This window comes from Copadichromis virginalis, linkage group LG7 (assembly GCF_057382275.1).
Source record: "Copadichromis virginalis isolate Kocher_CV1m ecotype Utaka linkage group LG7, C_Virginalis_male_GT1.1, whole genome shotgun sequence".
NCBI classification, from domain to species: Eukaryota; Metazoa; Chordata; class Actinopteri; order Cichliformes; family Cichlidae; genus Copadichromis; species Copadichromis virginalis.
Genome location: NC_140624.1, coordinates 42956734 through 42983721, shown reverse-complemented (window position 1 = coordinate 42983721; position 26988 = coordinate 42956734). Strand labels below are relative to the sequence as shown.

Below are 26988 nucleotides of genomic sequence, written 5' to 3'. Positions count from 1 at the left end.
GCATGGGTTTGTCCGATCTGGAAAGCGCACCTCCAGTTCAGTGTAGCGTGTATTTTTTTAAGACCTGCTTTCTTATTTGATTGTGTTTTCCCAAATCAATGTTTGGCAAGAGGATATTGCTTCATATAGTGATAAATAAGGGTATAATTAGATCAAAAATCCCCCAAACATGCTCAGAATCATATGTTAAAAAGGATCGGAATGAACAAATTCCTCATATTCACGTTGCAGGTAATGCTTTGCATTTGCCACATGTTACATGCATATCTATTGCACTATAATTACCAACTCTAGACGAAATGCTATTCTAATTCAACTCGTCGTGATGTGCAGTATTGAATTCTTGAGTTTGGTATTTGGTTCAGCTGTTATCAAATAGCCTTTGCATGCTTGTATTAATTCTTGGTTAAAGTCTTGAAATGAGAAGGGAACTAAAACATGTAAGAAAAAATTAAACTGAAATGAAAGAAATTGCCACTTGATGTGTGTATAAGCGGATTCTCGTCTTGGTTTAAAGTCTTGAATTGATTTTACCTTGACACTAGTTCACTCATATGGTCCACAGTTTGACTTATGTAATTCACACCATTCATTATACAGTGTTTTTAATAGTAAATGAGCTGTAACATCTGTCAGCAAAAGCACTCAAAGGGAGGCAATTAGCAGAGTGACCCGCACCTATTTGTTTGTTCTTTTATGTAATGACTGAGTGACTTACAAGGTCTGTTGTTTTTAAAGTTTTGTGTTACACGGAGCACAAGACAAATGTCGTTTGGAGTCGCACATCAACATGATGTAAGGTTAATGTTTTCGAGCTTTTGCAGTGGCTCCAGTTATGACTTTAGTTATACAATCAGTCTGCTTTTTCTCTCTACATTTCTCCAAACACGCATCACGCCATGAAAGGTAGCAGTGTTCAGTTCCACATTCTCGCATAAGGTCAGCGGCAAAAGTCTGGGGTTCATTTTCTTTAAGTTTAAAAAAAAAAAAAAGATTAATGACCTGACCTGATCAGCAAAAAAGTCAAAAGTAGGCCTAAATTGTTTATAGAATAAGAATTTAAAAAGCCCTCAGAGCTAAATATTATATCCCTGCATTCTGTTATTCTTGGCCTTTTGACCTATTTGGACAAACAAAGCAGATAAAGGCTGAACAATGACACGCAGAGAAATGTCTGTTTCAGGCTTTTAGTGAACAGAAGTTGAAGCTGAAGTATAATTCTTCTCTGTGAAAAGGAAGTGCCCTCTTAGCCTCAGAAGTTAACATTAGCTCTTTGAGCTAAAATAGCTCGTTGCAGCCATTTTGCATAATTGCATAGCAGTCTCTGATATAGCCTCTGAAAATGTTCACTACTTTTCCATGTTAAATTCCTTCAGTGCAAGATCTCAAATCCTGCCAACAACATTTCAATGGGATTCAAATCTCAGCTGTGATTACTCTGCTACATGACTTTATTCGTCTTCTAAGCTATTCCTTGGTTGTTTTTTAACTGAGCTTCAGATACCCAAATGGAACAAGTTCAGCCTTTGGACACCTTCATGTTATTTTTTAGCATTTGTTGATCCAATATAAGATTTAGAATTGAATCAGTGATTCAGTGATTTGTCTGTCCCGAAAAAGCCTGCAGTCTCCTTTATGAGAGAGTGTGTACGATCCATGCAAAGAAAATCTGCACGAGCACATAAGAGGAAATTGGAGTGAGGAAAAAAGACAGAAAAGGCAAGAAATGAATAAATCAAAAATCTGCCAGTCAAACAGCTACCTGCTGTGTGCTGCTCTTGTCAGTAAGAGCACATCTGAAAGTAGCTATGTATGCTGTGCTTGTAATGATAATATGTAGTGTAATAATAATTTTGGGAGATCTGTCTGCTGGCCTTGTTTCCTAACTGGAAATTTACATAATAGCTGTTATGATGCTATTACAGCTATTATATATTGCTGCTATACTGTAGTATAGCAGCATAACAGCACTATCACCTCACAGTAACAAGGTCCAAGATTTGAATCCAGCATGCAGGCTATGTGATCTCCTCCAACAGTCCAAAGGCATCCACGTTTTAAGCGATGAGTCTACAATATCTGTAAGTACTGAAAGCGAGTGAGTGAGTGTGTGTCTGTGTGAGACCTGCAAGAGACTGGCAAGTTGTTCAGAGTGTACCCCACCTCTTGCCATGAGACAGGCTCCAGTCCCCAAAACCCTGAATTGGGTAAGTAAAAGAAAATGTAGCGATGGATGGAAATGTTTTATCTTTTAAAAGGTTGTGATGGTGCTGATATTCCTGGTAAGAAGACAAAGTGTGTAAGAGCCATCACATTGTCTCCAGACAGTAAGACAAAAATACACATTATGCACAGACTTATAAGTGACACCCACGGCTGCCTTTCCTGTCACCTGCTGCATCCTGTCATCATCCTGTGATGCTGCTGTAAGTGCCTTCACCTTCTTCTTCCAGGACACCGATGCTGGTGGAGCCAGTCCTGAAAAAAACAGCAGTTTGAATTCAACCCTGTAGCTGATATCACTTACAGAGTGATGATTTACTAAAGTATTTTTAGTGCAAGACATGCACAAATGTGTGAAAAGCTGTAAGGATGTGATTTACTTTTTCCATGCATCTTACTTTTTTGCTTTTTAAATAAAAACAAACATAAATTTGTCTTTAACAATCAGAAAGCATCAGATAAAGTTAGCATATTCCATGGGCTGTACTGTACTTGTTGTTACCCAATATAACACTTAGAATAACTCAGAATCACTGCCCTAATTTTGCTCATGCATGTCAGCACATCAAGCACATAGCCACTCCTAAATAAAAGCACAAACTAACAAGTCACTCAGCGTTTCCTGTTAATGTAACAAATCAATTATCTCTCATTTCCTGTACATCTAAAGAGCCAGTTTGCTCCGGTTTCCTGTTTGTGTCTCGAAGGAAAGATATTTGCCAGCAGAGCAGCTGTCTTGTTTGTGACAGACCACATGCACACGTCAAACAACTTCTAATAGCTGTCTTATCACATTAACATCACATAAACATGCCATGAACCCATCAGGAGGGCAGCATGTGTACGTGTGTGTGCCCACTCCTTTGTTCAGTTGATACTGCTGTACCTAAAGCTGATGGACCTAAAAAACATGTTAGCTAACAGATGGCTATTTATACATCCAGCAGACATAGGGCACACAGCATTAACATTAATATTCATACATCTCTGATGAAAAACAACAACTAGAAACAGATATGCGCAATTTAGCTGCTAAACGCTTGATCACTGAAAACAGCTGCCTGTTGGAACTGAGGGTTATACACATGATAATGGGACTGGAGCGTAAACCTGTTGACCATTAAATAAAAAGATTTTTGAAGGAATCCAAAAGGTTTTAAGTGTTGGGAAGCTGTTCGTTTGTTCGTTGTGATGAACATAAAATAATTTGATCTATACTTAATATAACACTGGTTATTTTGCTGTAAAAATTTCTCTCCCCTGACTTTCCACTGATTTGCTTCACAGCGAAGAACGAGCATCGAAGACCAATTTTACATCCAGATAAATATTTTATTGTTGCTATCTCGTGCCATAAATGAAATGTGAAGGTCGTAAAGCACTACGCGGTCTGCTCATGTAGTCAGTTTAATTATTATTGCCATGATATGCATTTGAAATTACACTGAAAGAACATTTGAAAAACAAGTCATTTTGGCATCATGGTGAGATGAAATATATAAAAACAAAAGCCACAGGGAATGTTTCACATGGCTAACAGCAACACTACAGTTTTAAATAAATAAAAAATGAATGAATGCTATGTAAAACACACGCGCGCACACACGCCCAGACACATCCACATAAATTCTTTCAGCAAACATATACATCAAAGCAGTCGATAACACTAATAAAGTACAATACAATCACCTGTCCCTTTCAAAAATGTAATTTCAGTGAGACACATGACATGGGGCTATGGTGGTTAGTTCCTGATTTTGTTTTGAAAATATACTGCATATCTATTTATACTTTTCCATATAAACAACAATGCTTCTGATAATCTTAATTTTTTTAATAATTCTAAAATACTTCTATAATATTCAAAAGGCGTATGTACAATTTTCTCCCCGCAGCAGGTTTTTATGTAATCAAATCAGATTCTTCTAAAATAGAAGAATAAATTAAAGTCTGAGCACTTGTGTTTGCAAGCCCAGTGGGTTTAAGAGCCGATAGACGTTGTTTGTCCCACGCCCACGTACTCTCACAGAGATACTCAAAGGACATGTGGTCCCAGTTGCTGTTGGAGAAAATATTTAAGCTGAAAAATTACTTAAGTGATTTCTCAAATTTTCAGAGCAACTAATAGCTGTCTACTATAACTGTGTAACCCAGCAAGGCACTGATGAGTTGTGTAATTAGTGATAACACTACCTCAGTTTGAGCTTCTTGTTTTCCCTACTGCATACTCTGTGCTCACTCTGTGTAAATTAAGTGAAACTCAGACCTTTATGTTTCAAGTTATATGAACTCGCATGCACATCAAAGCCCAATCTGTAAAGAGATGAGCCCTACTGCCACACCTTTCCAGTTCACTTCCAACATAGCAAACTTTCTGTGCCCAAACATCCATGGAGTGAACAGCTAGACCAGACTTTTTTTTAAGAGCAGTATATTTGAAACCGCGTACGTGTACCAGTTTTATTTAGAGTCCTTATAACCATTTTACTAGAGGGCCACAGTCCATATCTGTGAGATCACTATAGGTAGTGTGAGGTGAAAGCTCAGTAAAGACAACGAGAAGATCGAAGGCGCTGGTGCTGCTGAAGGAACACGATGATAGTTGTACTGGCTTTGGATTCTGTCAGGCGGCTGCACCGTGATGTAACCATTGATGATGCGAACCATTGGGGGAGGCGGGGACTGCACCACAGAGCTGTAGAGAGAAAAGAGGCAAAAACATGGATTTAATAATGAAGATTTATAATATTTCTCAATTGAATGATGGGTCGTAAATGATGAACACAAAACAGAATGATTTTAATTGGTATAATTAACGAGGATCCTGCATTCATTCTGTATTTGCATTTCTTTCACTGGTTTGTGGGCAAAGGGAATGAGTATTAGTGTGGGTAATACTCCCCCCCCCCCCCAGGCGCTCCCCAACTGAAAAAAAAATTGGTTGCACAATGACGCTGCGCATTGCACACTGACACAAATTAACACTCATTAATGCAAAATAATTTAATTTCTGTCAACTACATCATGGTTTAGCCTTTAAAGGGTTAACTGAATGACGGCTTTCACAATGAACCCATCTTCACTGCTGTGACATTAACGTTTGCTTACATTCATTGATTTTTTTCACTCTTTTTATTACAGGAAAAACAAAACAACATCAGATCTTAATTTCAGAGGCTTTAAAACTCTGTATGCTGCAATTAGTAAACTACACCATAATTTTTCTACAGGCACTGGCTCCCATTTTGCAATTTAGAATCACTACAGACTGGGTAGGGTCTTATTAATTCCAGACTTTTACTTTTTTTTTTTTTTTTTTAAACAAAAAGCATTTTGTTTTGTTTCTGCACTGTACAATTCTTTGGTACTGTAGGGGAAATTGTGGCAGGATCAGCAGGAAAACCAGCCTCTCTCCACATCCACACATTGTCAAAAATTGCCAGAGAAAATATGCAGACTGCAGAAAGTCAACAATGGAAACATTAATGATGATGAAAGCCACAAAGAAAAAGTTCTCTGACAGAATTTCTGGGTGCTCAAATCACTGATCGTCACATGACCAACTGCCAATAAACCTGAAAGCTATTATGCCCTTTGTTACTCTTCCTTCATCCCCAAATTACACAGACTGAAGTGTCTGTGAGGCAATGACTGCTTTGAGGTGGTCAAAACCACACAGACATCATAGCATTTCCATTTTTATTAAAAAGAAACACTCCTAACATAATGCCACTTTGCCCCAAATTTACATTACTCTTCATACTTATTTGCATTCAGCCAAATACTCAAGGGGCATAGTTTTAGAGAAATTAACTTTAGTTTGTGTGAAAAGGCCTTAAGAGGCGCAAAGAAACCAGGTGTGACATACCATGGCCACACAACAAAGAACTGTGAGACTGGAGTTGCTTCTTTTTCTCAAATTGCCTTACTTTCTCTTACTCAGCCACCTTTTTAGACATTAAAATATACAAGAACGTGCATAACATTGTAACGTCCATGCACAAAGAGTCCGTTTCATTTCTGCTCAAAATACAGGATCTTGCAGATTTAGAGAAAACACTTCTGCAGAAATAATGTACACAAATGTTCACAAACCTCCTCTGTTCACATGAAGAAGTGACACTATTTGTTTAGCTTTTTCTTTCCATCACTAATTTGGACTAGTGCATACTGCATATTGAAATAATAAATACTGGTAGCACAAGTTCAGTTTTACAAACTGCTGCCTGCAACAACTTCTTAAGTCCAGATCTACATCTGAATAACGCTAATGTTAGCTGTTCACCCATTCTCTGTTTCAATTAAGATAAAAATTTCTCTGTTTTGTGTCAAGATCACATGTTGTCCTTTTGTCTTTTCTCTTGCAACCCAAATTTGGGCAAGGCCATGGAAAATTTAAATTCCCCAAAGGTGTGACTGAATAGATTAGGACTGTTTATGTGTTGAAGTTCATATTAGCGTTACTGCTTCCAACCCAATGACAAAACTGTGTTTTGCCATTGCAAAAAATGCAGGGATGTTTCCACATGGCAGACCACACCTTGTGCAAAAGATTCTTCTTTGTCTGAAAGGTGATCTTATCGTGCTGTCCTGTGAGTTCCTGCCTGGAGCTACTGTGAGACCAAATCCCGATACTTAGCAGGAATTCCCAGGTCGCTCTTTTCATAACCAAGACACCTACACTAGCTTGGAACTAGTCAGGACTCATATACCACTGCAGGGCACATATGTGTATGTGCTGAAGTTTATGCAAACTGCATGAAGTGCATGGTGATGTGATATGGTGGCTGTTTGAGCCTGCAGCACTGCACCAGGAAGTGTCAGTTTTATTCTATATACAAGTGTGAGTTTCCCTTTACATCCTCTCTGGCTTGTTTCTGAGCTCTTGCTATCATACTCTCATTTCACCTGTGGCCTTTCATCTCTAGTCATTGATAACCCATATATAGAGAAGAAAGACCTTCACCTCTTTACCCCTCTTTCTTTCATCTTACCTCTCCTCTATCCGAACCCAGAGGTCATTAAAATGCCTGTGCCGCTGTTTCTTCTGCTTATTCCTCCTCTTTTTCTTTAGCATTTTTCTCTCAGATTTCTCCAGAACCTCCAGGCTATCTGGTGGCAGAAGCATGTGGGGTAACAGATCCTCCTCCAGAGTATGCCCCTGACCCTCCTCTTTGTGAGGAAGCTCGTGCAAGAAAGGTTCCAGCTGAGGCGACTCATCGTAATGGTCCTCCAGCTCTGGTGAGACGGGTCCAGATGATGATCGCCTAGAGGATGCACATTACAGTAGGGTAAGATGCTTTAGAAAGAAAGAGAAAAGGGGTTCGTTGCATGTCACTTTTATAATAAAATCATCAACTTTAGTCTTTAATCATCTTTAATCCTGCCAACGATGGTGCCAAGCCTGTCTGCAAAAGAAGAAGAGTAGTTACCCTGCCTAGGTGATCAGAAGCAGAAAACTGGGGATACAAGGCAAGGAACCATATGAAGATTATAAGATGATGTTTGCCTGTCCGAAGCAAAAGCAAAAACTTGACATCTTTATGCTGAAAACACATTTTTGGGGCTGTTTTAATCAAATCACGTGGGACAAAAAGAGATCACTGTTGAAGAACTCATCAAGTGTGGTGAACTATATGAGCTCCAATTAACAATGATCATGGATACGAAGGTGATGCTGGACTATACTGGCGATGAAGCCAGTGTTGGTTTCACACTTCACACTGCAGCCTGCCCACATTTCACCCTGCATATGATTGTCTGGAGGGCTTTGCCATAAATGGAACTTTCATAATGCACCAAAGAAGATGCAGATGAAACAAACTGAGCACATCTTACAGCCTCTGTGCCTTGTCCAAGGATATTGCCATGGACACCAAAGAATGTAAGGACAAGGTCTGTTTTGCTGTTACAGGCAAAATAAATATCACATTTTCCTGTGAGGTCACTGAAACATGGCATTATAGTCTCGTGGGAGAGTCTACAAGTGCAGAGAAAATGCTGAGCAAAAGTAGCAAAGTGCTGAAAGCAGGTTAGAGTGTTTTTATGCAGGCCAGGAGTTTATTCCACCTGACAGTCCTGTTAAAGAGCCTGCCAATAAAATATTAACATGACAGTTTAAAGTGAATATTTGATCATAATAAGTAAATGGCAGTGAAACAAGCAGGAGAAATACACTTTCAAATCACGAGCAGAGCGAAGTCGAGAAAAAAGTATTATTAATTATTAATATTATATATTATTATAAACAGGTCTCCATTCTTTCTCCATTCAGGATGCAATGGAAGGACAAAAAACTAACTACAGTCTAATAGTTAACATAGCTTCTTTTTGTGGAAGAACAAATTACAAGTTGGGAAGCATGACAGAAAAACCTAAACTCTTCTTTTTGATACTATTTGACACTAGTTTTCCTTTCAAGACACGTTAATCACCATGAATAAACCAATACTGGTAACAAAGAGAGTAAATGCACTTAGACCTGAACAACTGTGATGTCAGATATACTAATGAGAAGTCGAATAATAAATTGTTATACATGGATATAATGAAGGCTGTCTGTTCTCTCAAGACAACATCAAGGTAGTCTATGAACAGGCAAGATGTGGGTTCATCTCAGGCTCATAATACCGTATCAAACACAGGGGGCTGTGTGTGAGAAAGTAGAATTACCTATTCATTCACTCAGACACAGGAACAAGAACACAGATTTAAAGCGAGATTACCACCCTCAGTGTGCCAAGGTAGACTGCACTACATGCTTCACAGCAGGAGGTGAGAACCCTACTTAAATTGGCCTTTTCAACACCACTTCATTGGTGGCCAGCGGGGAATTTGTGACACTTATCTTCCAGTACAATCTAAGCTGAAACAAGAGAAGACTTGCAAAAAGCACACAGGCGGGGAGATGTTACCGAAAACACCATATAGTATATGAGAAACTGCATCTAAAAGCCATGGATGTCTTACGGTCCAGTCCTGTTAAACAAGCAGCATTATGATGATGATTAGACTGAAGCAAACTCACCGGTTTATGGGTTGCCCAGCAGGTGTGTGCTCCACCTCATATCCCTGGCGACGAAGCACGTCAATAACTGTGTTGTTACCCAGAAAGTGACCTACAACCAATAAGTAGAAAATGATAAATTTGCTGTTCTGAAAGGAGATGATGAGCCATCTCAAACTAAAATAAGCGGAACATTGTCAGGACAGCACCAGCTCTGTTAGTTCTCTTTCTCGTTTAACTTAAGAGTAAAACAAAAAGCAAGCCTGATATCACCAATCAAATTATTACGCATACATTTACATATCTGCTTCTGTCATCATTACAAAACTTATGATTCCTACATAAGTAAGTTCAGTGTTGCTTTTCTCTGCATCTCCTATCCACTTGTCATTGCCTCTCCTTTTCCCATTCCTCTTCCACGTCCTTTACTTCGAGCTTTCTTCCTCCATTCTTAATTAATCTTCTACCTTCCATATTATATCTCTTTTCTTCCCTTTCCATTTTCTTCTCTCTGCTCTCCTTCTTTCTTATGTCCAACTTCCCCTCTTCTCCTTTTTTCCCCTCTCATTCTCGTTGTGACCCTCTCAGCTAGGTGAAGTAGGGGCATTGAGGCTTCAGGTTGCCATGTCAAGAGGTCTCCATTCTTCCTCTCACTCTGACAAAAGGGAGCAGGGGTCCATTGTTTGGGCCTGCTCAGCCGTGGCACCACAGAGCTGTGTAAACAATGAGCCCCAGCACTTTAATCTGGCCTAGAGCCATCGATAGAGAGAGGTTAGCTTAGATGCACTATGGGTGTCGTGATGCTGCCCAGAGACTTGGACTGAATGCTGGTTAAAACAATGTCACATTATGTCCCAGCCATAGAAAAAGGCCAGAGAAGGGACTTCTACAATGTTTGCATATGATCTGCTAGAGTAAAACAGTTAAACGATTTGTGAGTGTGAACTTTGTGAGTTTAGTCTTAGAAGTCTTTTTGATCCCATGAGCCCTATTTTCTTCTAAAGCCTTTTCTTTTTCCTACGCTACAAGCTAACTGTATATTTCTAATGTATAAACAGAAAAAATACCATTAATTATGCTTTCATATCTTATGTTTTCTCTGTCTTAAGGCACATTTACCTAATTCAGGTTTGCTAAAATGTGTAGGAGAAAAAACGCAGTTGCCACATAAAAAGACATTTTTTGTACTTGTCCAGTAATCATTAGCATGGTCGGCTAAATATCCAGAAGCCCTTAAACTCACAATGAGAGCTGAACCAGAACGAAACAGAGACAGAGACACTGTTTTCCAGCTTGCCCAGGTTTAGAAACAACTCAGCGTGATTTATGCAAGTTTAAGTCAGGGGATTAAGGTGGGATAAATGGAGCTGTTGAGCACAATATAGAGCCATAGAGAGATGGGCGGACTTCAGAACTTCAAAGGAGCACAATTCACACACATACGTACACACACGCAAGCGCCAAGGAGGTAAGCCATCAATTCTGTCATGTCCCCAAAGGCCAGTGTGTTCACGGGGAGTGAGAGCATGTTTGACAAGATGAAAAAAAATTAGAGTTCATTTATTCCTGAGTTTAAAAAAGTTTTTTTTTTTAATCCTGTGGCACAAGAAAATAAAATAGAAAGTGACATTTGTGTGCTTTAAATAATAAATATTTTTTAATAACAAGCTATCTTATCAACATGTAGCCAATGCTTTAAAGCAGATTTTAGGGCATGCTTAATCAATATAATAGAAAACACAAGTGGTGAGACTTTAAACTTTCACATGCTTGTTTCAGAGGGACATTTTTATTTTAGGCGTTTTTTTGGATGCCATGCAGCAAACCCTTCACACAAAGACCATTTTATAAGTGTTCCATTTAGCATGAAACATGGGAAACTTGCACTCTAATGGTGCGCCCAACTCATGAAATTACAAACAAAAACAAAATGTAGACATCTTTGATTAAAAATGATTGATGCCCCAGGAAAAAGGTATAAAGTGGGAAAAGAAAATTATGTGTTAGGCCTGGATTTTGATGAAATATGGCCTGTGTATGCTGTAACATTTGGCCACTGGCTTTAACCTTATAGGCTGTTTCTTTTGTAGATACTAGTTTCATTTGTGTTATATTAATGTGAATTGTCCAGAGTAACAACATTGCTCATTAATTATATTTATTTTAATTAAGATAAATAAAATCTAAGATTCTTACTTTTGGATACATTTCATTTTAGTACACTCTGTGCCTTTTGATGATAAGATGAAGCAATATTTTCACTAATTTAATGGAAAAGGTTAGCCTACACGAACTTAACAAAACATACACAAGGCCACACCCAGATGTAAGCATATACCATAAAATATGATTCTTCAGTGAAAGCAAATTCTTCTTAGTATGTGTAATTTGTATGGATAAAAAAATTACTAAAGTTACCACTGCCCTGTATAATGTACCCTGCTCTCGCCCTGTGACTCCTGGGATAGGCTCCAGCCCCCCAGTGATCCTGAATTGGATAAGTGGTTAAGAAAATGGAAATGGGTGGATGGACAGAAAAAAGGAAGGCAGTGTTCTACTGCATACGAGAGAGATAATATCTAAAGGTATCAACAAGCAGAGCTCCACTACGGCTGCCTCCAGCACAGTTTAACTCCTGGTTGTCTCAAGCTAAATCAAAACAAACATATCTTTGTACCATAGTTATAAAAGTTGGAAATGTTGGAGTCTACTGACTCACCATGTTTCTCATTACTAATTAAGTTTAGAGTTTTCTAAGTTAAGGTGTTGTTACGTGTTGTTTTGGGTTAGGTACATAAGCAGTAGTTTATATTTATAGGGTCCCATTCAAAACAGAGCTGCAGGCTGCCGCCCAGCATACAGCCCACGCCACAGTTTTAAGAGCACACTTCTAGAATAACATGTGTGACATCTGACATATTTTCACTGATTACTCATTTAGACCAATTTCATACATTTTACATTTATGAAATTGGCTTTTACTTTGTGTCCTATTGCACAATATATTCACTGTATGGTTTATTTTGTACCACTGAGAAGGGGGGGAATGGTACAGATAAAGACCTGTGACCTGAAAGCTTTCATTCACAGCTAACTTCCTTCGTGGAGCTACATGCATACATGAATGGACCTCTGAGTTGGAGTACCATGGACCAGTTCATGTTATGGTTATATAAAAGTGACATCTTTTACAATCATCTACCAGCAGAGTCTAACAATAAACATGAAAACTAAAATCTTTCAAAACACTCTTTAAACATTGTGTCTGAAAGCTGTTACAAGGTAGTCATTTGCATTGTTGCAAAGACTTTTGCTGGAAAGATGGATACATCAGCGGCTAGTCTAGTTCTTACATCCACTTTCCCACACTGTCAAACTCAATGCCGACATCATTGCTCTAGTCCAGTCATTTTCTTGTCTGGTTTCTGTAAGCCAGTTAGCCTCCATTCTGTGTGCTGTAAATATCACTGCTCATTTGTCATTCTGCCATTCAGGCTCTAATTTGTTCAGCCCATCTCCGCCTCACCGTAGTCACTCAAAACTCTATACAAACCTCCATCTTCACCTGCACCACGACTAGCGTCTAAACTCCAAGGGGTCCTGGGCTAAATCCTATCGTAGCCGGGACTCTGTTGTTATAATGGGTCATCTGAGTCTCATCACCACATAGAATAACTGAATTCTGTATCTCAATAAATTATGTTTCTCTTCATTGAACTTTTATTATGATATTGAGATAACATTACTTTCCTGGTTGACACTATAAAACCAGGAAAGTAACTCTATATAGTCCTGTGAAATACTAAGTACACCCTTAAAGCTTCCATAGGAATCAAGGGGGTAAGCAGATGCTGCTAATCAAATGCACACGATTAACCGATCATCAGCAAGTGTGAGCATCTCTGTATAAACAATAGTTTTGGCAGTTTGGTGGTCTGGAGCATGTGTGTTAACATAACAGGTTAACGTGAGGCCACATAATGCCACAGTCTTCCCTGCAAATTCCTCACTAACGTCATAACGTGGAATGCTCAAAGAAGCTGCGAATAAACCGGGAGCTATTTCTCAGCATGCCAAAACAGTTAGAAAAAAACTGAACAGATATGCCTCGTTTGGCATGGTTGCCAGGGGAAAGACTCTTCTCAAAAAAAAGAACATGACAGCTTAGGAATTGCAAAGTTGCAAATGAACAAACAACCAAACTTCTGGTAACGATTTTAGCTTGTTTTGCAACCACAGGGCCCGGAGTCTAGAGCTAAAGGCTAATTGCAAGGCAATCTATCTAACAGCTAAAGAATGGTCAACATTTGGGGATATAGCAGATACCAAGCACACCAGTAAATCTACAGAACAAACACTGGCAAAACAAATCAGGTTTGTTGCAATGACCCAATCAAAGTGAGACTGTGAGTCCTGTGGCAGACAGTGTTGGTCAAGTTACTTGAAAAAAATAATCATTAACTAATTTCTGATTACTTCCCCCAAAAAGTAATCCCGTTACTTTACTGATTACTTATTTTCAAAAGTAATTAATTACTTAGTTACTTTTTAAAAACACGATTTACAACCTGAATAGGTGATAAAGCGATAGATCTTTCAGCCCAATTCCACTTTTTCTGCATAATCCATCATACAAAATGTAATCAAATGGAAAAGTCTCTTTTTAACTTGTTTTATCAGTTTTAATCTTTTAACTTTACGCATCAAGCAAAAATTTAATTATATGCACCATTCTCTGACTTTAGTTTAACATTTAAGCCTATTTTCTGCACATTCTAGCACATAGGTAAAATAAAATATTTTTTGTGTTTACACTCAGTCTTTCAAATAGATGCAAGTAAAACACAGCAGAAATTAAATAAAGTCAAAGACTAGCAGTCCTGTTGCTCTATTTTCACCTCTAAAGCAGGAGTGGGGTAGGCGGAGGTGTGCTCTGGTGCAGGTGTGCCGCAGCGGTCAGTGGAAGAATCCGCGAGTTTCTCTGTGGATTTTCCATTATGTCGTTGCGCACTCGGTGCTTGTTTAGGGGTTTTTTTCGCTGTAAAAAGAAGTTTTCTTCCCACGCAGTGATCAGCGGACACTAATGTTTTTGTCACTTTAAACTCAAAGTAAGGTCAGTACTTCCACGCTTTAAACGCTGCACGCTCATACTCTCTCCTGCACTCGATATATTATCCATTGTTGATCTGCACACAGCTGTTGTCACAAACGTCGCACTCACTTACGTCACTGTCATGAGACATTCTCGCAAGAAATCACAGTTTTAGTAACGCAGTAACACAGCGTTCCTACGGGAAAGTAACGGTAATCTAATTACCGTTTTTGCGATAGTAATCCCTTACTTTACTCGTTACTTTAAAAAAGTAATCAGATTACAGTAACGCGTTACTGCCCATACTGAATCAACACTGTAAAGAACAGTGGTCAAAATTCTTCCACAACCATGTGAAAGACTTAGAAAGCCATACAAAAAAATTATTACTTCGTTGTTGCTGCTACAGGTGGTGCTACTAGCTAGTTACAAGCTAGGTTCTACATGCTAGACTCTGCAGTCCACAGGACCTTTTCACATGACTTTAAGTGCTAAATGTGAATATTTGTCTGTAACATGAACAAAATACAGTTTTGCTAACTCTAACAGAAAAGGACCATAGCAGTATTTGTCCTTAAACGCTTATCCAGTTTTCAGAATCAGTGTGTCAAATTATTAGAACATATGGTAAGCTTTAAATACTGTTCCTTTTCCATACACATCAATATTTACATTACAACTTGTAACTAAGGCTGAAGCAGCAGTTCTCATAACATTACAGCATGCTGGATAAACAAACTCTACACGTATAGGCACCGCTGAGGACATTCTGCCCTACATAGCCTTTTCTTTCCGTTTATGTACACATGTTCCTTGCTAGTCAGCTGGACCCAGCAGCCCATAATCATGACCACTGAGCACTGAATAAAGCCTTTTACTGAAGACGATGACAATAAGATATCTGATGTGTGGAGCGTTTGGTTTGCTTCTTTCGGGAAGATACTATTATTGGCCAAGACGTAGAGCCACAATCTTTGGCTCAAATGGTCATTTTCAGTTTTTCTATTCTTGTTCAGATATTTGATGCTACAGCGGTTTCCTGAACATCAACTGTGCATAAATTATAGCACAGAGACAAAGAGAGCTATAAAAACAGAGAGATTCAGACTATTAAAATAACAAACTGAATTTCATGATCTGACATCTCTAGGACGTCGGAAGTACTAACCTGCCAAAGATTTTACTGGAAAATCACAGTTTTGGCTCTTTGAGCTGCTAAAAGTTGAGCAAAACCTCAGTGCCTTCAACTGTCAAGGAGACTTAGCCATCCATGGAGGCAACAGTCATGTCAAAGGCAAATGACAAGAAAATGACTGGTTATCAACTCACATAGAAATCACACAGCCATCCTGGTGTTTTTCAAACAATGCCAGCTCAGTATTAACACACATATCAAGTGTCTGGAAATACGGGCTCTGCTTACACTGCACTTTTTTAATCTCTGGTTAAGTCATAGATTTGCATGTCCTTGATGGACAGTCAATTCCTCCTTGTATTAAACTGAAACCTCATCAATTATCAGTCACATGCAATTTGGTTGAAAAGAACAGGACACCGTTGGAAGTAGGGTTGCCAACTCCCTGAAAGGGACACCTCGTGGCCAGGGCCGGGCGACCCAGTTGTCTTCACCCTTCCCAGTGTGGTGAATTTTCTAGCTCTTTTTTTGTGTGTGAAATTATTTTTTTAACCCTTTGACTTGAATTTGATTTAAGTAGATGTGTATTCTTTGTGATATGAACACATGTGAAACAAATGATCATTTAGCCATTTATTTTTAGCTCAAAATGACAACATTAACACAATAAAACAGGTCTCCTTCTTAAACAGAAGCCTGTCATGCTTAACTTTTGAGAATATAAGTAAATCTTTCTTTAAAAGAACTCTGTCCTGCTTAACTTAAAATAATAGAAAACAATAGAAAGAAAAATATTCTTGTAACAGTGCACATTTAGTGCATTTAGTACAATCGGCTTCAGTTGAAATATTATTTCAGCTTTTCTAATGCTAATCAGCTGCTCCTGTTTGTAAACCCGCTTGTTCCCATGATTACGCATCTTAACTCATCATCATTATTCATCTATGTATTACTTTTATGTATTAGTCATCTATTTGTTGTAATCATCTATCCTTGCAGTTGTTTATTACACAAAATAAATTATATTATCACACTTCTGGCCACATAGCGCTGATATTCACCGCACATGCCCATATTAACTTTTTCCAGCCAGGTGTTTTCCTTTTCCCATTCTTCCCTTTCTCTGAGGGGAACAAACATTGCTGCTCTAACGCTGGGCTCACACTGTGCGGTTTTAGGCCCATTTTGAGCCGATTTTTGAGTGATCGGACCGATTTTGGCCTTCATCGTGTAGTATACGTGGGGTAACGAGAAGTGATTAACACCTCACAACCAGCTCCCGATCATCAATCGCTCTTGAGGTTCTCACCACAGCCGCTCACACTGCTCGCGCGCAAACACGTAAACGTTGGTGTAAAAGACGGAGCAGCACGGCTGTGCAGCGTGTGATCTGGACACAAGCGATGGAGGCACAACTTGTAGAACTTTGAAAAGCTCATCCGAGCCTTTTCGATGTGGCATCACAAAATTATCACGACCACAACAACCGTGAAAACAGTTGGATTTACACTGCTGCTCAATCACAGCTGCCTGATCATGTTTTTCATTAGCAATTTAGCAAAGTTGATGGTGGTGGTGTGTCTGTGTGAGTGTAAGACGGAGAGAGAGAGAGCGCGACAGATTTTCTGTTATAACCTTCATGTTATGGAGGCACAGTGTGAGCACTCAGGTCGCATCAGAGCATCGGGCGGTATAGTGTGAGACCCTGCATCGTGACCTACCAACGTCTAACCCCTGCGAGTCAATCGTGCAGTTTGAGCAGGAGCTGAATAACGTGACTGAAAAAATCGCACAGTGTTTGCCCAGCTTTAGGTGTACTGTCGTCCGAGACTTGCACCGCCGTGTCGGCGTTTGTTTCTCTGTTGGCCATGCTTCTTGTTGTGGTCATCTGTTGTCTTCCGGTATTTTCTCCGTAAGCGACCTTTCCTCGACCAATGAGATGAGCGGTAATCTGAATTGTCATACTCGAATTGTCATAAGTGTGCTGTCAGCTCATTGGTCACAAAGCAGGAGAGGGGCTGGGAATTATGTTTTCCAACAAAGCGTTAATTCCATTAACATTTATAGACTACTTTTGATTCTCACTGTATTACGGGACAAAGTGCGTCCCTTATTAGCTCAATACGGGACGTGTACTTTTGTTTCGAAATACGGGACGATTCCGTATTTTAAGGGACGGTTGGCAACCCTAGTTGGAAGTAATATCAAACCACAGGCATGATGATTAAACACTGTCAAGCTAGTTAAGAGTAATTACACACAGTGCCTTGTAATACAGTCTATCAATCTTCACTTTATTATTCTATCATAATTTGTAGACGGATAAAACATTTCATTGGATACAGCTGAAAATACTGGATTTCTTTTTTGTGAATGGTTTGTTTCACTGATTTTAAAGCAGGCTTCACGACTTTTTTCTTTCTATTTTAAGGAAAAAATGAACAATTGGCGTACAACAAATGAAATCAAAAAAGCTTTACATAAAAGTGCCGCTTACTTTCAAGAAACTAAAATCTGACTCAAAAGTTTAGATTGGAGCAAAACAAATGAGTATTAAATAATTAATAAATATTGATGCAGTGATTTTTGTTTCTTCTTAAACAAAAAAAAGTTGCAAGGAAAGTTGGTGGCAAATCTACTTAACACTTTGAATAAGATGCATTTCTCATGTGATGCAGGTATTCCATCTTACTTTAACTAAAAAATGTTAGTAGTGACCACAGAAATAAAAGTACAGTACGCTGAGGGTGATGGGAAATAAAATCACTTTGGGTCATAAAACCAAAGTACTGGTCATATAAAAAGTTCTGGCATAATATGACTTGATATATTGTTAACTAAAATAATAGAATAGTATAATTTTATTGAACAAAACAAACTTTCTAGTGGCGTGGTCAGTCACTAGTTTTCATCCAGTTGAGACTCTGAGAATTTTACAATAGCAAATCAAATACCTACCCAGAGAAATGCATAGTTGGTACTAGAGCTACACTGATAACACTGCTGTTGAAGGTGACAGAATGGAAATACATGAAATAACCACTGAGTGTTTAATCTGAATACCACAGTGTGATTGCACAGCAACAGCTGTTGTTCTACATACATGAAACTTTCATAATCTTCCTACAACGCACAAAGTCACAACTCCTCTTATACATTCAAAAGATAAACAACCAAAATATTGCCAAGCAACCGTCTACAGATGATAATTGGTACAAATTTGTACCAATTATGCACATATTATACACATATAAAACCATCAAATCATTTTAATTTCACAACAAGTAGAATGCAATTTATATCCAAGGTACTTTTCGTGATGCATGACTTTAGCATGCAGCTTAGCAACCACCTAGTAATGGGCTAAAACATTTGATTTTTTAAACATGAACTATAAAATGCTAAAGCACTTCACTTTATATATATTCACTTTATAGTTTTTGACATTTAATTTCTATCTACAAAAATGCTATTATGCAAGATATGTTATGATGCCACCATGGTCTAAAATCACAGCCCAAATAATCCTGTATCAGAGGCATACACTAGATTATCTCATGCAGCCAGCTTGTGGCGCTGAAACTCTTAATGTTAACATTATTCATATCCTTGTGGGCACCGTGATTTTTTTTTACCATTGGATGAGTCATGGAAAAAAACTTTTTTTAATGTCAATGTCATTGCCTGGAATAAATTTAGCATGATGTTACATGCAAATATGTGCTGTCATTTTGATCCAAACCCCCTGCAGGATAAGGGTACTCTTTTCGTGAAAGCATAAGAGAGAATGCCAAAACCAAGACAGCTTTGGTTAAACGGGTGTGCATACAAGCCAGCGGATTTAGTCTCCACCCAAGTCTCAAGCCTTTTATTGGAGTACATCAACTTTCTAACTGTAGATTATATTACATTGTAACTCAGTACAGTTTTATCTCTTGCAGGTCCTTCAAAAACATAACTTACCACAAAGACTTTAAAAATGGTGGACTCTGTAGCATCAGAGCAGTCCAGCACAGAGGACAGCAGTAGAGCTTCATGTGTTGTTTTAGTCAGACTCGACAACATATTACATCATTACAATCAGACCTCATTCATTCAAACTCCTCCAGGATGTGGTTTTGAAAGGGAGATGCCAGTGATAAGAGAAAGCTGTGATAAATGATGGTTGTGATACGGCTGTAAGAATTTGAAAGACTGATCATACACAAGAGAAAGCCACACACCACGTACCTTTATAGAGTTAGGCCAAAGAATGCTAACATCTCCACCAATACCAAAACATTTCTCCTTGTACTTCTCTCAGGCATGTTACTGTGTGACAGACAGTTCACTAATAGGCTTAATTCAGTGAAATAAAACAATTTACAATCAAACTGATAGCAATCAGGATTATGTAAACAGACACAGCTGTTGAAGTAGAGATGACAAAGAAAAAGCGAGACACACAGGGAAGGCAAAACAAAGAAGCTAGACATAAATGCAGACAGAAAACAAGGCAATTCAAGACAGAAGCAGAAACAAAAGAGCAGATTTATCCTTCTTACAAAAGAAAAACAGATTGCAAAGCAATACAGGAATGTCAAGACTTCAGATGCCAGACTGTGATAGCAGAGGACAAGAGCATCCTTTAAGGCCACAGTTTTACAGCTAAAACAAACTATTGAGATTCTGTAGACTGTATCTTGAAGCTGTGCCCACGCAAAGTTGGCTTACTACCACCAACCTGAATAAATGAGTGGGGACAAGACAGTTTGAAGCACGGTGTTAGCTTGGTGGTGGTTTTCAAACAATTAACCAAATATCTTGAGCTCAAGCTAAACTAGGGAAAACGGAGATTAGGAAATGTGAATTTGAGAAGACATTACAACTAGACGTGAACTCCTCGTTCACATAATTTGGATCAGAAAGGTTTTAGGTGCTTCAGAGGAAATCGATTACATTGCCTTCATCTCATCTGACACTGTTTGTTACCACCAATTTGTTATTTAATGATCACCGTCTCTGTCCCAGACAAGTGTTTCGGAATAATGGTCTCTTTAATGTGGATGTTATTTGGGAGAATGTGAGAGAAAGTACATGGAGTTGCATTGCTTAGTGCAAATTTGCTGCAACTTTGTTCGCACTTGCAGAATTGATGAAGACGGATCATTAAATGCGTTTGTCATTTAATTACTTTGTCTTGCTTTGTGCATTTTTTTGTTTTTTTTAAACATGAACCATGCTTATAATTAGTGTGATAACCGCTCAAGGGTCTGCAAGAAGTTTTTAAGGTTGTGCTGAGCAACTGCAGCTTTAAATTTATGCTGAGCCTAAATGAAAAACAGGGCACATAAGAGGTATGTGGTGTGAGGTTGTTTTTTAAATAAACCCTCACTTGAAAATTTGTGGTGGCACACAGCACTTTGGAGCCGTGTTAGGGATTACATCTGTCAGGCTGCAATAGTCTACACTCTCTCGCTCAGCGCAGTCCTCATTTTTAGCTCCTTCTGCCAAGACATTAAGGGACTTGAGTACACACCGGCTCATTGACTGTGAAAAAGTGATCAAAGTTGGAAAATTCTTTACAAGCGAGCAGTTCTGACAAAATAAACCGGAGCAATGCCAATTCTGAAAGTCCCTACCACTGAATGTCTCATTTTACAAATAAAGTTTCAGAGAATATTTAATAGGGGATGGTGCTGGGCCACCTGTCCACCTACAGCCTGGAACTGACTGTAGCATAAAGTGGAAATATCAAAGTAAAGCTCCTAAAAAACTGTACTCGTCACTTTCCAGTGCTTATATCCAGTTCAGCGTCTCAAGCGCCAAGAAGGAGAAAAAAATACCCGTGTGTTTGAATACCCGTGACTGAGAACGCTCTCTTACTGATATACAGTCTTTGGATTTCATGTTAAATTTAATTGTTTCTTCAGCTGCATGGTAGAGACTTTTTGAAACGGTAAAGTGAGACAGATGAAAAATGTATGCACAATGAAGACATTTATATAAAGAAAGAGAAGGCAATTTGATATATGCAGATATATTCTTTTGAGAAAAAGAAACAGGCTTTGTAAAAGATGCCTATTGCAAGTTCAATATTATACAAGCTTACATACTCACCAGGTTCACCTAGCTAGTATTAGGTTAGGCCAACTTTTCTCTTCAGAACTCTCCTAATTCTTCATGGTACAGACTGAACAAGGTGCTGTACACATTCCTCACATATTTGGGTCCATATTGAAATGATATCATCAGAAAGTAGCTGTACAGTCATAATATAAATCTGCTGTTCTACCACACTGCAAAGGTCATATGTTGGATGTAGACCAGGGGTGTCCAACGTCAGGCCTCGAAGGCCGGTGTCCTGCAGGTTTTAGATGTGTCCTTGATCCAACACAGCTGATTTAAATGGCTAAATTTCCTCTTCAACATGTCTTGAAGTTCTCCAGAGGCTGGTAATGAACTAATCATTTGAATCAGGTTTGTTGACCCAGGGTGATATCTAAAACTTGCAGGACACCGGCCCTTGAGGCCTGGAGTTGGACACCCCTGATTTAGACTGATGTCTGTGGAGCCCATTTGAGTACAGTGAACTCTTTGTCATGAGTTGTCACAGTTTGAGATGATTTGAGATGACAAGGCGCATTATCCTGTAGAAAGCAACCAATCAGGAGATGGATACACTGTGGTCCCAAAGGGACGTGCATGGTAGGCATGCACCACACCATTACACCACCACCACTGGCTGGATGGAGCCACTCTTCCACCCTACTGTTGCTGCAGAAATTGAGACTCATCAGGCCAGGCATCAGCTTTCCATTCTTTTGTTATCCAACTTTGGTGAGCCTGTTGAAATTGTGGCCTCACTTTTCTGTTTTTAGCTGAAAGGAGTGGCATCGTCCGTCAAGGTTCGATGTGTTGTGTTCAGAGATACGCTTCTGCATAACTTGGTTGCAACAAGGCATACAACAGGCATTTTTGTATTGGCATCAACTGGGCATGTTCTCTTTTTCAGATCATTCTCTGTAAACCCTAGAGATCAGCAGTTTCTAAAATACTCAGACCAGCCTATCTGGCACCAACTATCATTCCATGTTCAAAGTCACTTAAATTCTTCCCAAATTCTGACGCTAAACAATTCTGACGCTGAACTGGCTGAAACCACATGCAAATGTATTTAGGCATGTACATGTTGCAGCCATGTGACTGGCTGATTAGATATTTGAGATTTGAGATATTTAATAAGCAGGTAAATGAGTGAGTATGAGTATGTAATTATTATTATCCTTTCTTCTGGGTCTGTTTGACCAGTGGTTCACAATCTCATGGTCAGGACACTGGAAGCTAATAAAAAGGTAGACGAGTGTACTTGTCAGCAAAGACACAAAGCTTTGTTCTGTGTGAGCAACACATACTGCAGACTTTGATTACCGTTATACTGAATCCAGAAAAGCCAGAAAGTTTTAAAGACTGTCAAAAGTTATCAGTTGTTGTTTTTTTTACAGCAAAAGAATGAAAAACTGTCTACACAACATGGCCAGTTATGTTACACTCTGCCACCAGAATGTATTCCTGGAGGTTGCATACTGTAGCCTCAAAAACCACTTCCTCTCAAACAAAAACAAGACACGCACACACACAAACCTCTGCGATCCTGCTGTGAGTCTCTGCTCAGGTTTTCAACTGTTTGAGCACAGAAAAAAAATATACCAAGGGGAGTCGGATGCCCTCTCACTTTTTAAAAAGAATTCCAGATCGTCATTTTTCTCAGACGTTTTCTCACAGGACTTCCATCTAAAACATGTGGCTTGGAGTGCAATTTTGTGCCCATTTAGTTTGAGTAATCTGCAAGAGCTGTAGCAGTTGTCCACGAGGCCTGCATATTGTCTTTGCTTTAGGTCTGTGTTATAACTAGAAGCAGATCCACGGGACAGAGTATTTTAAAGTCTCCCCGGACGTTTGTGACTGCCGTGTTGCCTTTACAACACAATCACTTTTCTTTTTCTCCTTTTTTTGACAAATTCAAAAGCACTTTTTTCAGACAGTTTCCCGGTTGTTCGTCCTCTGTCTCTATTCACTCTTGTTTTATCCTTTACTACCTATTTAAAAAGATTGTGACCTGCATTGAACTGTGAGCCTACATCCTCCAGCTTTCTCATTTTAGCTTCATAAGAAAACATTCTGCAGCAGCTAAAACATCCGAAGCAGCTTGGGCAAAACCTAAAAATGATGTTTTTCTGATTAAAACCTCTCATTCACTCCAGATCTTTTTAAATGCCAAACAGAAGTTATGACCCACAAAAGGGTAATTTCAGCACATGTTAATTAAAACCATACCATCTTAAGCTGATTATTTTGTTCTTTCTGCATCTTTAGCAGGAGGACAGCACCTTCATTTCCCTAATGCTTATAATTTAGGACACATGAAACTCACTCATTTATCAAGTCATTCATTTTAGGACTCTAATGAAGCTAACGACTATTTGTACTCTGTTCAACTAAAACGGTAGTTCATTAACTTCCTTGCTTCTTCTTTGCACAAACAGTATTGTGGGAACATTGTAAGACCAAGTTCTCCTCTTGCAGATATAATCTTTGAGAGGACACAGATGTAAAACACAAAATAAAAATGCATTTGTTATGGAAATGACATCAATCAAGTATTTCTACAAAAAAAAGATGAGCACATGTTAGGGCAGGCTAGGTCGTCCAGTTCCGTAGGCTATACTCTCACAGGGAGTTAGAGGACGGCCCCTCGCTTCAGAGTTTGTCTGTGTTTACTCTTCTTTCCAGATAAGGTGATTTCTACTCCCCAGCTTCAGTATGCCTAACCTTCATACTTCTGCAGATGTAAATAGAAGTTGCATAGGCAGAGGTTCCAAGTGTCCAAGTGTCAGGTCCTAATGTTACAGAAAAGAATCCCCTGAGCATAAGGCCTCCCCCAAATAGTAAAAGCTAGAGTGACCTACATTTCTTGAGCAGAAATAATCTTTCAGCAATAAGCGGTCAGAGAAATATCATCAGTTAGACATTTTTTTTACATGTATGTTCATTAACATGCACTGTCCCAAATAAATTGAATTAAATTAGTAAAGTACAGCTCCCTTGTTCAGCCATGAGCAAAGGTAACCTCTCTGAGTGCCTCGTTGATCTACTCTCCTCCTCGCTCGGTTACTCTGTCAGCTCTGGTATGTGTTTGAACTCTTACTTAATCCCACAGACTGCAGATAAAAATTGAGAAAGCCACTGTGACATCACCCATTGGTTAGTTAAGTCCCATTGTGAAGCCTTAAGTTCCCAATCCACAGACCTAGAAACCAGCTGGCAACTCCTTGGCAACCCCTTGTTTCTAGGGAAAAGTTTGTATTCCCCGACTGGTTGGTGAGTGGTTGCTGGCTGTCTGTGAAACTTAAAACTCCAGTTAGACCTAGAGATCAATCAGTGAACCCTGGTAACATCTGGTTGCTAAGAAAACATCTGTGTTCCCCAGACTGGTTGGAAAGTGGTTGCTGGCAATCTCAAAATGAAATAGGTCACCAAAAGACATATGGTGCTGCATCAAAACCCTGCTGGCAAATGCTTGGTTGCTGGCAGGTTGCTGCTGTCACTGTAGCTTGCATGGAAGATTCTGACTTGTAAAACAATGAATGAAGGAAACAGACACCATTTGCTTTAAAAGTAAAAGGTGCACGTTTTGAAACATCTTGGTTGCAGCTGCAAGGGGACAACTTTTACTTTGAAGGTGAAGATTCTCCATTTCTCGTTTGTGTTGCAGTAGTTTCACTGCAGCTCGGCTAGTAGTTCGCAAGCATCTTTGATTCTAACTGTGAGCAACCATGGCAACATAATCAAAACCATCACAAAGAGGTTTTTGGTGCTACATGCCAGCAATAGCCAGCAACCTCCAGCAAACACTTGCCAACCAGTTGGGTAATACATTTTTTTTCGCTAACAGCCAGAGGTTGCAAGGGTGTCCTCTACCTGTCTCAAGGTCTGTGTGACTGAAGCCTGAGCTGTGAGTTTTTGCCATCTTTCAAAATCAAATTAGACCCAAATTAATACGTCTCCTATGAGTTTTCCTACATCGAAGCCAATGTAGCATTTTCCAAAAGATTACTAAAAAATGGGCAGTGTAGTCCGTGCTGCAGGGAGAATGGACTGCCATACCCGTTATGTGTCTGTGAGCGAGGGAGCAAGAAAGAGAGTCGAAAAGTAAGAGATGTCACCGACCAGAAACAGGAGATGGAAGCATGTAAATATATAATATATATATATACAAAGTTGACCCAGACAACAAAGTAAAGCTAGTATTCGGCTGCGATCCCGACACGGAACCCGACGTATTAGCCAGAGGTCTCTTTACGGTTTTATGCCGTTAGGGTTCGGAGCCGTGGACCTGTTTTATATACGTGCGGAATAGTTTTCTATACGAGATCGCTGCAAAAAGTGCAGCCTTACCTAATGTCCACCTACTGTTACTCACTTTATATTAAGATTTTAACATCTAGTTGGTATTGGTATGGCGAGTAACCTTCAGTAAAAGTAATAAATCACACAGCAATGTAGATTCATGTAGTTGTAAAAAGCATGATAATATATTAGGTAATCCAAAGTATTCAGAATACGTTACTCTCATTGAGTAACATAGCGGAATACATTACAAAATACTGTTTGGGGCATGTATTCTGTAATCTGTAGTGGAATACATTTTAAAAGTAACCTTCCCAACACTGTGTACAGGACACATAAAGCTAATCTAAGCCAGAAAAGAAGTTACTGAGGTCAAACCTTGCTTTGCTTGTTTGAATGTACAGAGTCACCGTACAGCCAGAGACAGACTCATTCATACAGGAACTGTACATGAGAAATTTCCACTCAAAATCATCAATAGATGCACTGCTGCTGCTAAAGATGTCATTTTTCTTTCCCTCTCCCCTTTTATATAGAAGCGAGTTACCTCTGGTCCAAATGAAACTGAGCCTCTGGGCAGGCATGTAAAAAGCCTTTTTCCAGGTGGATAAGGAAATACTCCTGAGTTTGAATGAGGTCAGTGGGTGAGGAGTTCAACTCTTTTAATAAATCACAGCAAACTGTTGTGACAAGCATTTAGTGCTGCAGCCGAGAGAGAAGCGTGAGCTGTAGGAAATATGTCTTTCAAGTACAGAGGCTGAGGCCTTTGACCAGATGACTTCAACAAAATGTATATATTTAGGAGCGCTTCACTCAGCAGCTTAACAAGCAGTTAGTTACCCAGAGGGGCTGACAGGTTTATCGCTCTTTTATCCTCATGGAAGAAGACATTGCATGTGCTAATGATACATTACAGATCGTGGTATCTTAACATCTGATTGCTAAAATGTTTTGTCTTTTAATCTGGGCTGAGTTTAATATTATACATGCAAACAGAAACTACTCACAGTTTTAAATAATAAGTAAAAGTCTGTCTGGCTGAACTCAAAGCAGCTAGTTGTTCCTCTCTTCTGACACAAAACCTCATCACAGTGTGTTTACCACTCTGGAGGTGGTAAACACACCGTGTCCACCTCTTCAGAT

At 39.1% G+C, this 26988-nt stretch overlaps 1 protein-coding gene across 1 annotated transcript in view; it reads right to left on the bottom strand.

The window, feature by feature from the left end:
* Positions 1 to 3612: 3612 nt before the first annotated feature.
* The window catches only part of trabd2a (TraB domain containing 2A), a 57725-nt gene continuing 34349 nt past the window's right edge, over positions 3613 to 26988 (bottom strand). The window contains exons 5-7 of the mRNA XM_085463480.1: positions 9251 to 9341; positions 7218 to 7490; positions 3613 to 4918 (exon numbers count right to left, since the gene is read on the bottom strand). Of these exons, the coding sequence (XP_085319606.1) occupies positions 4711 to 4918; positions 7218 to 7490; positions 9251 to 9341 (572 nt within the window). The 3' untranslated portion in view covers positions 3613 to 4710. The remainder of the gene's footprint in view (positions 4919 to 7217; positions 7491 to 9250; positions 9342 to 26988) is intronic.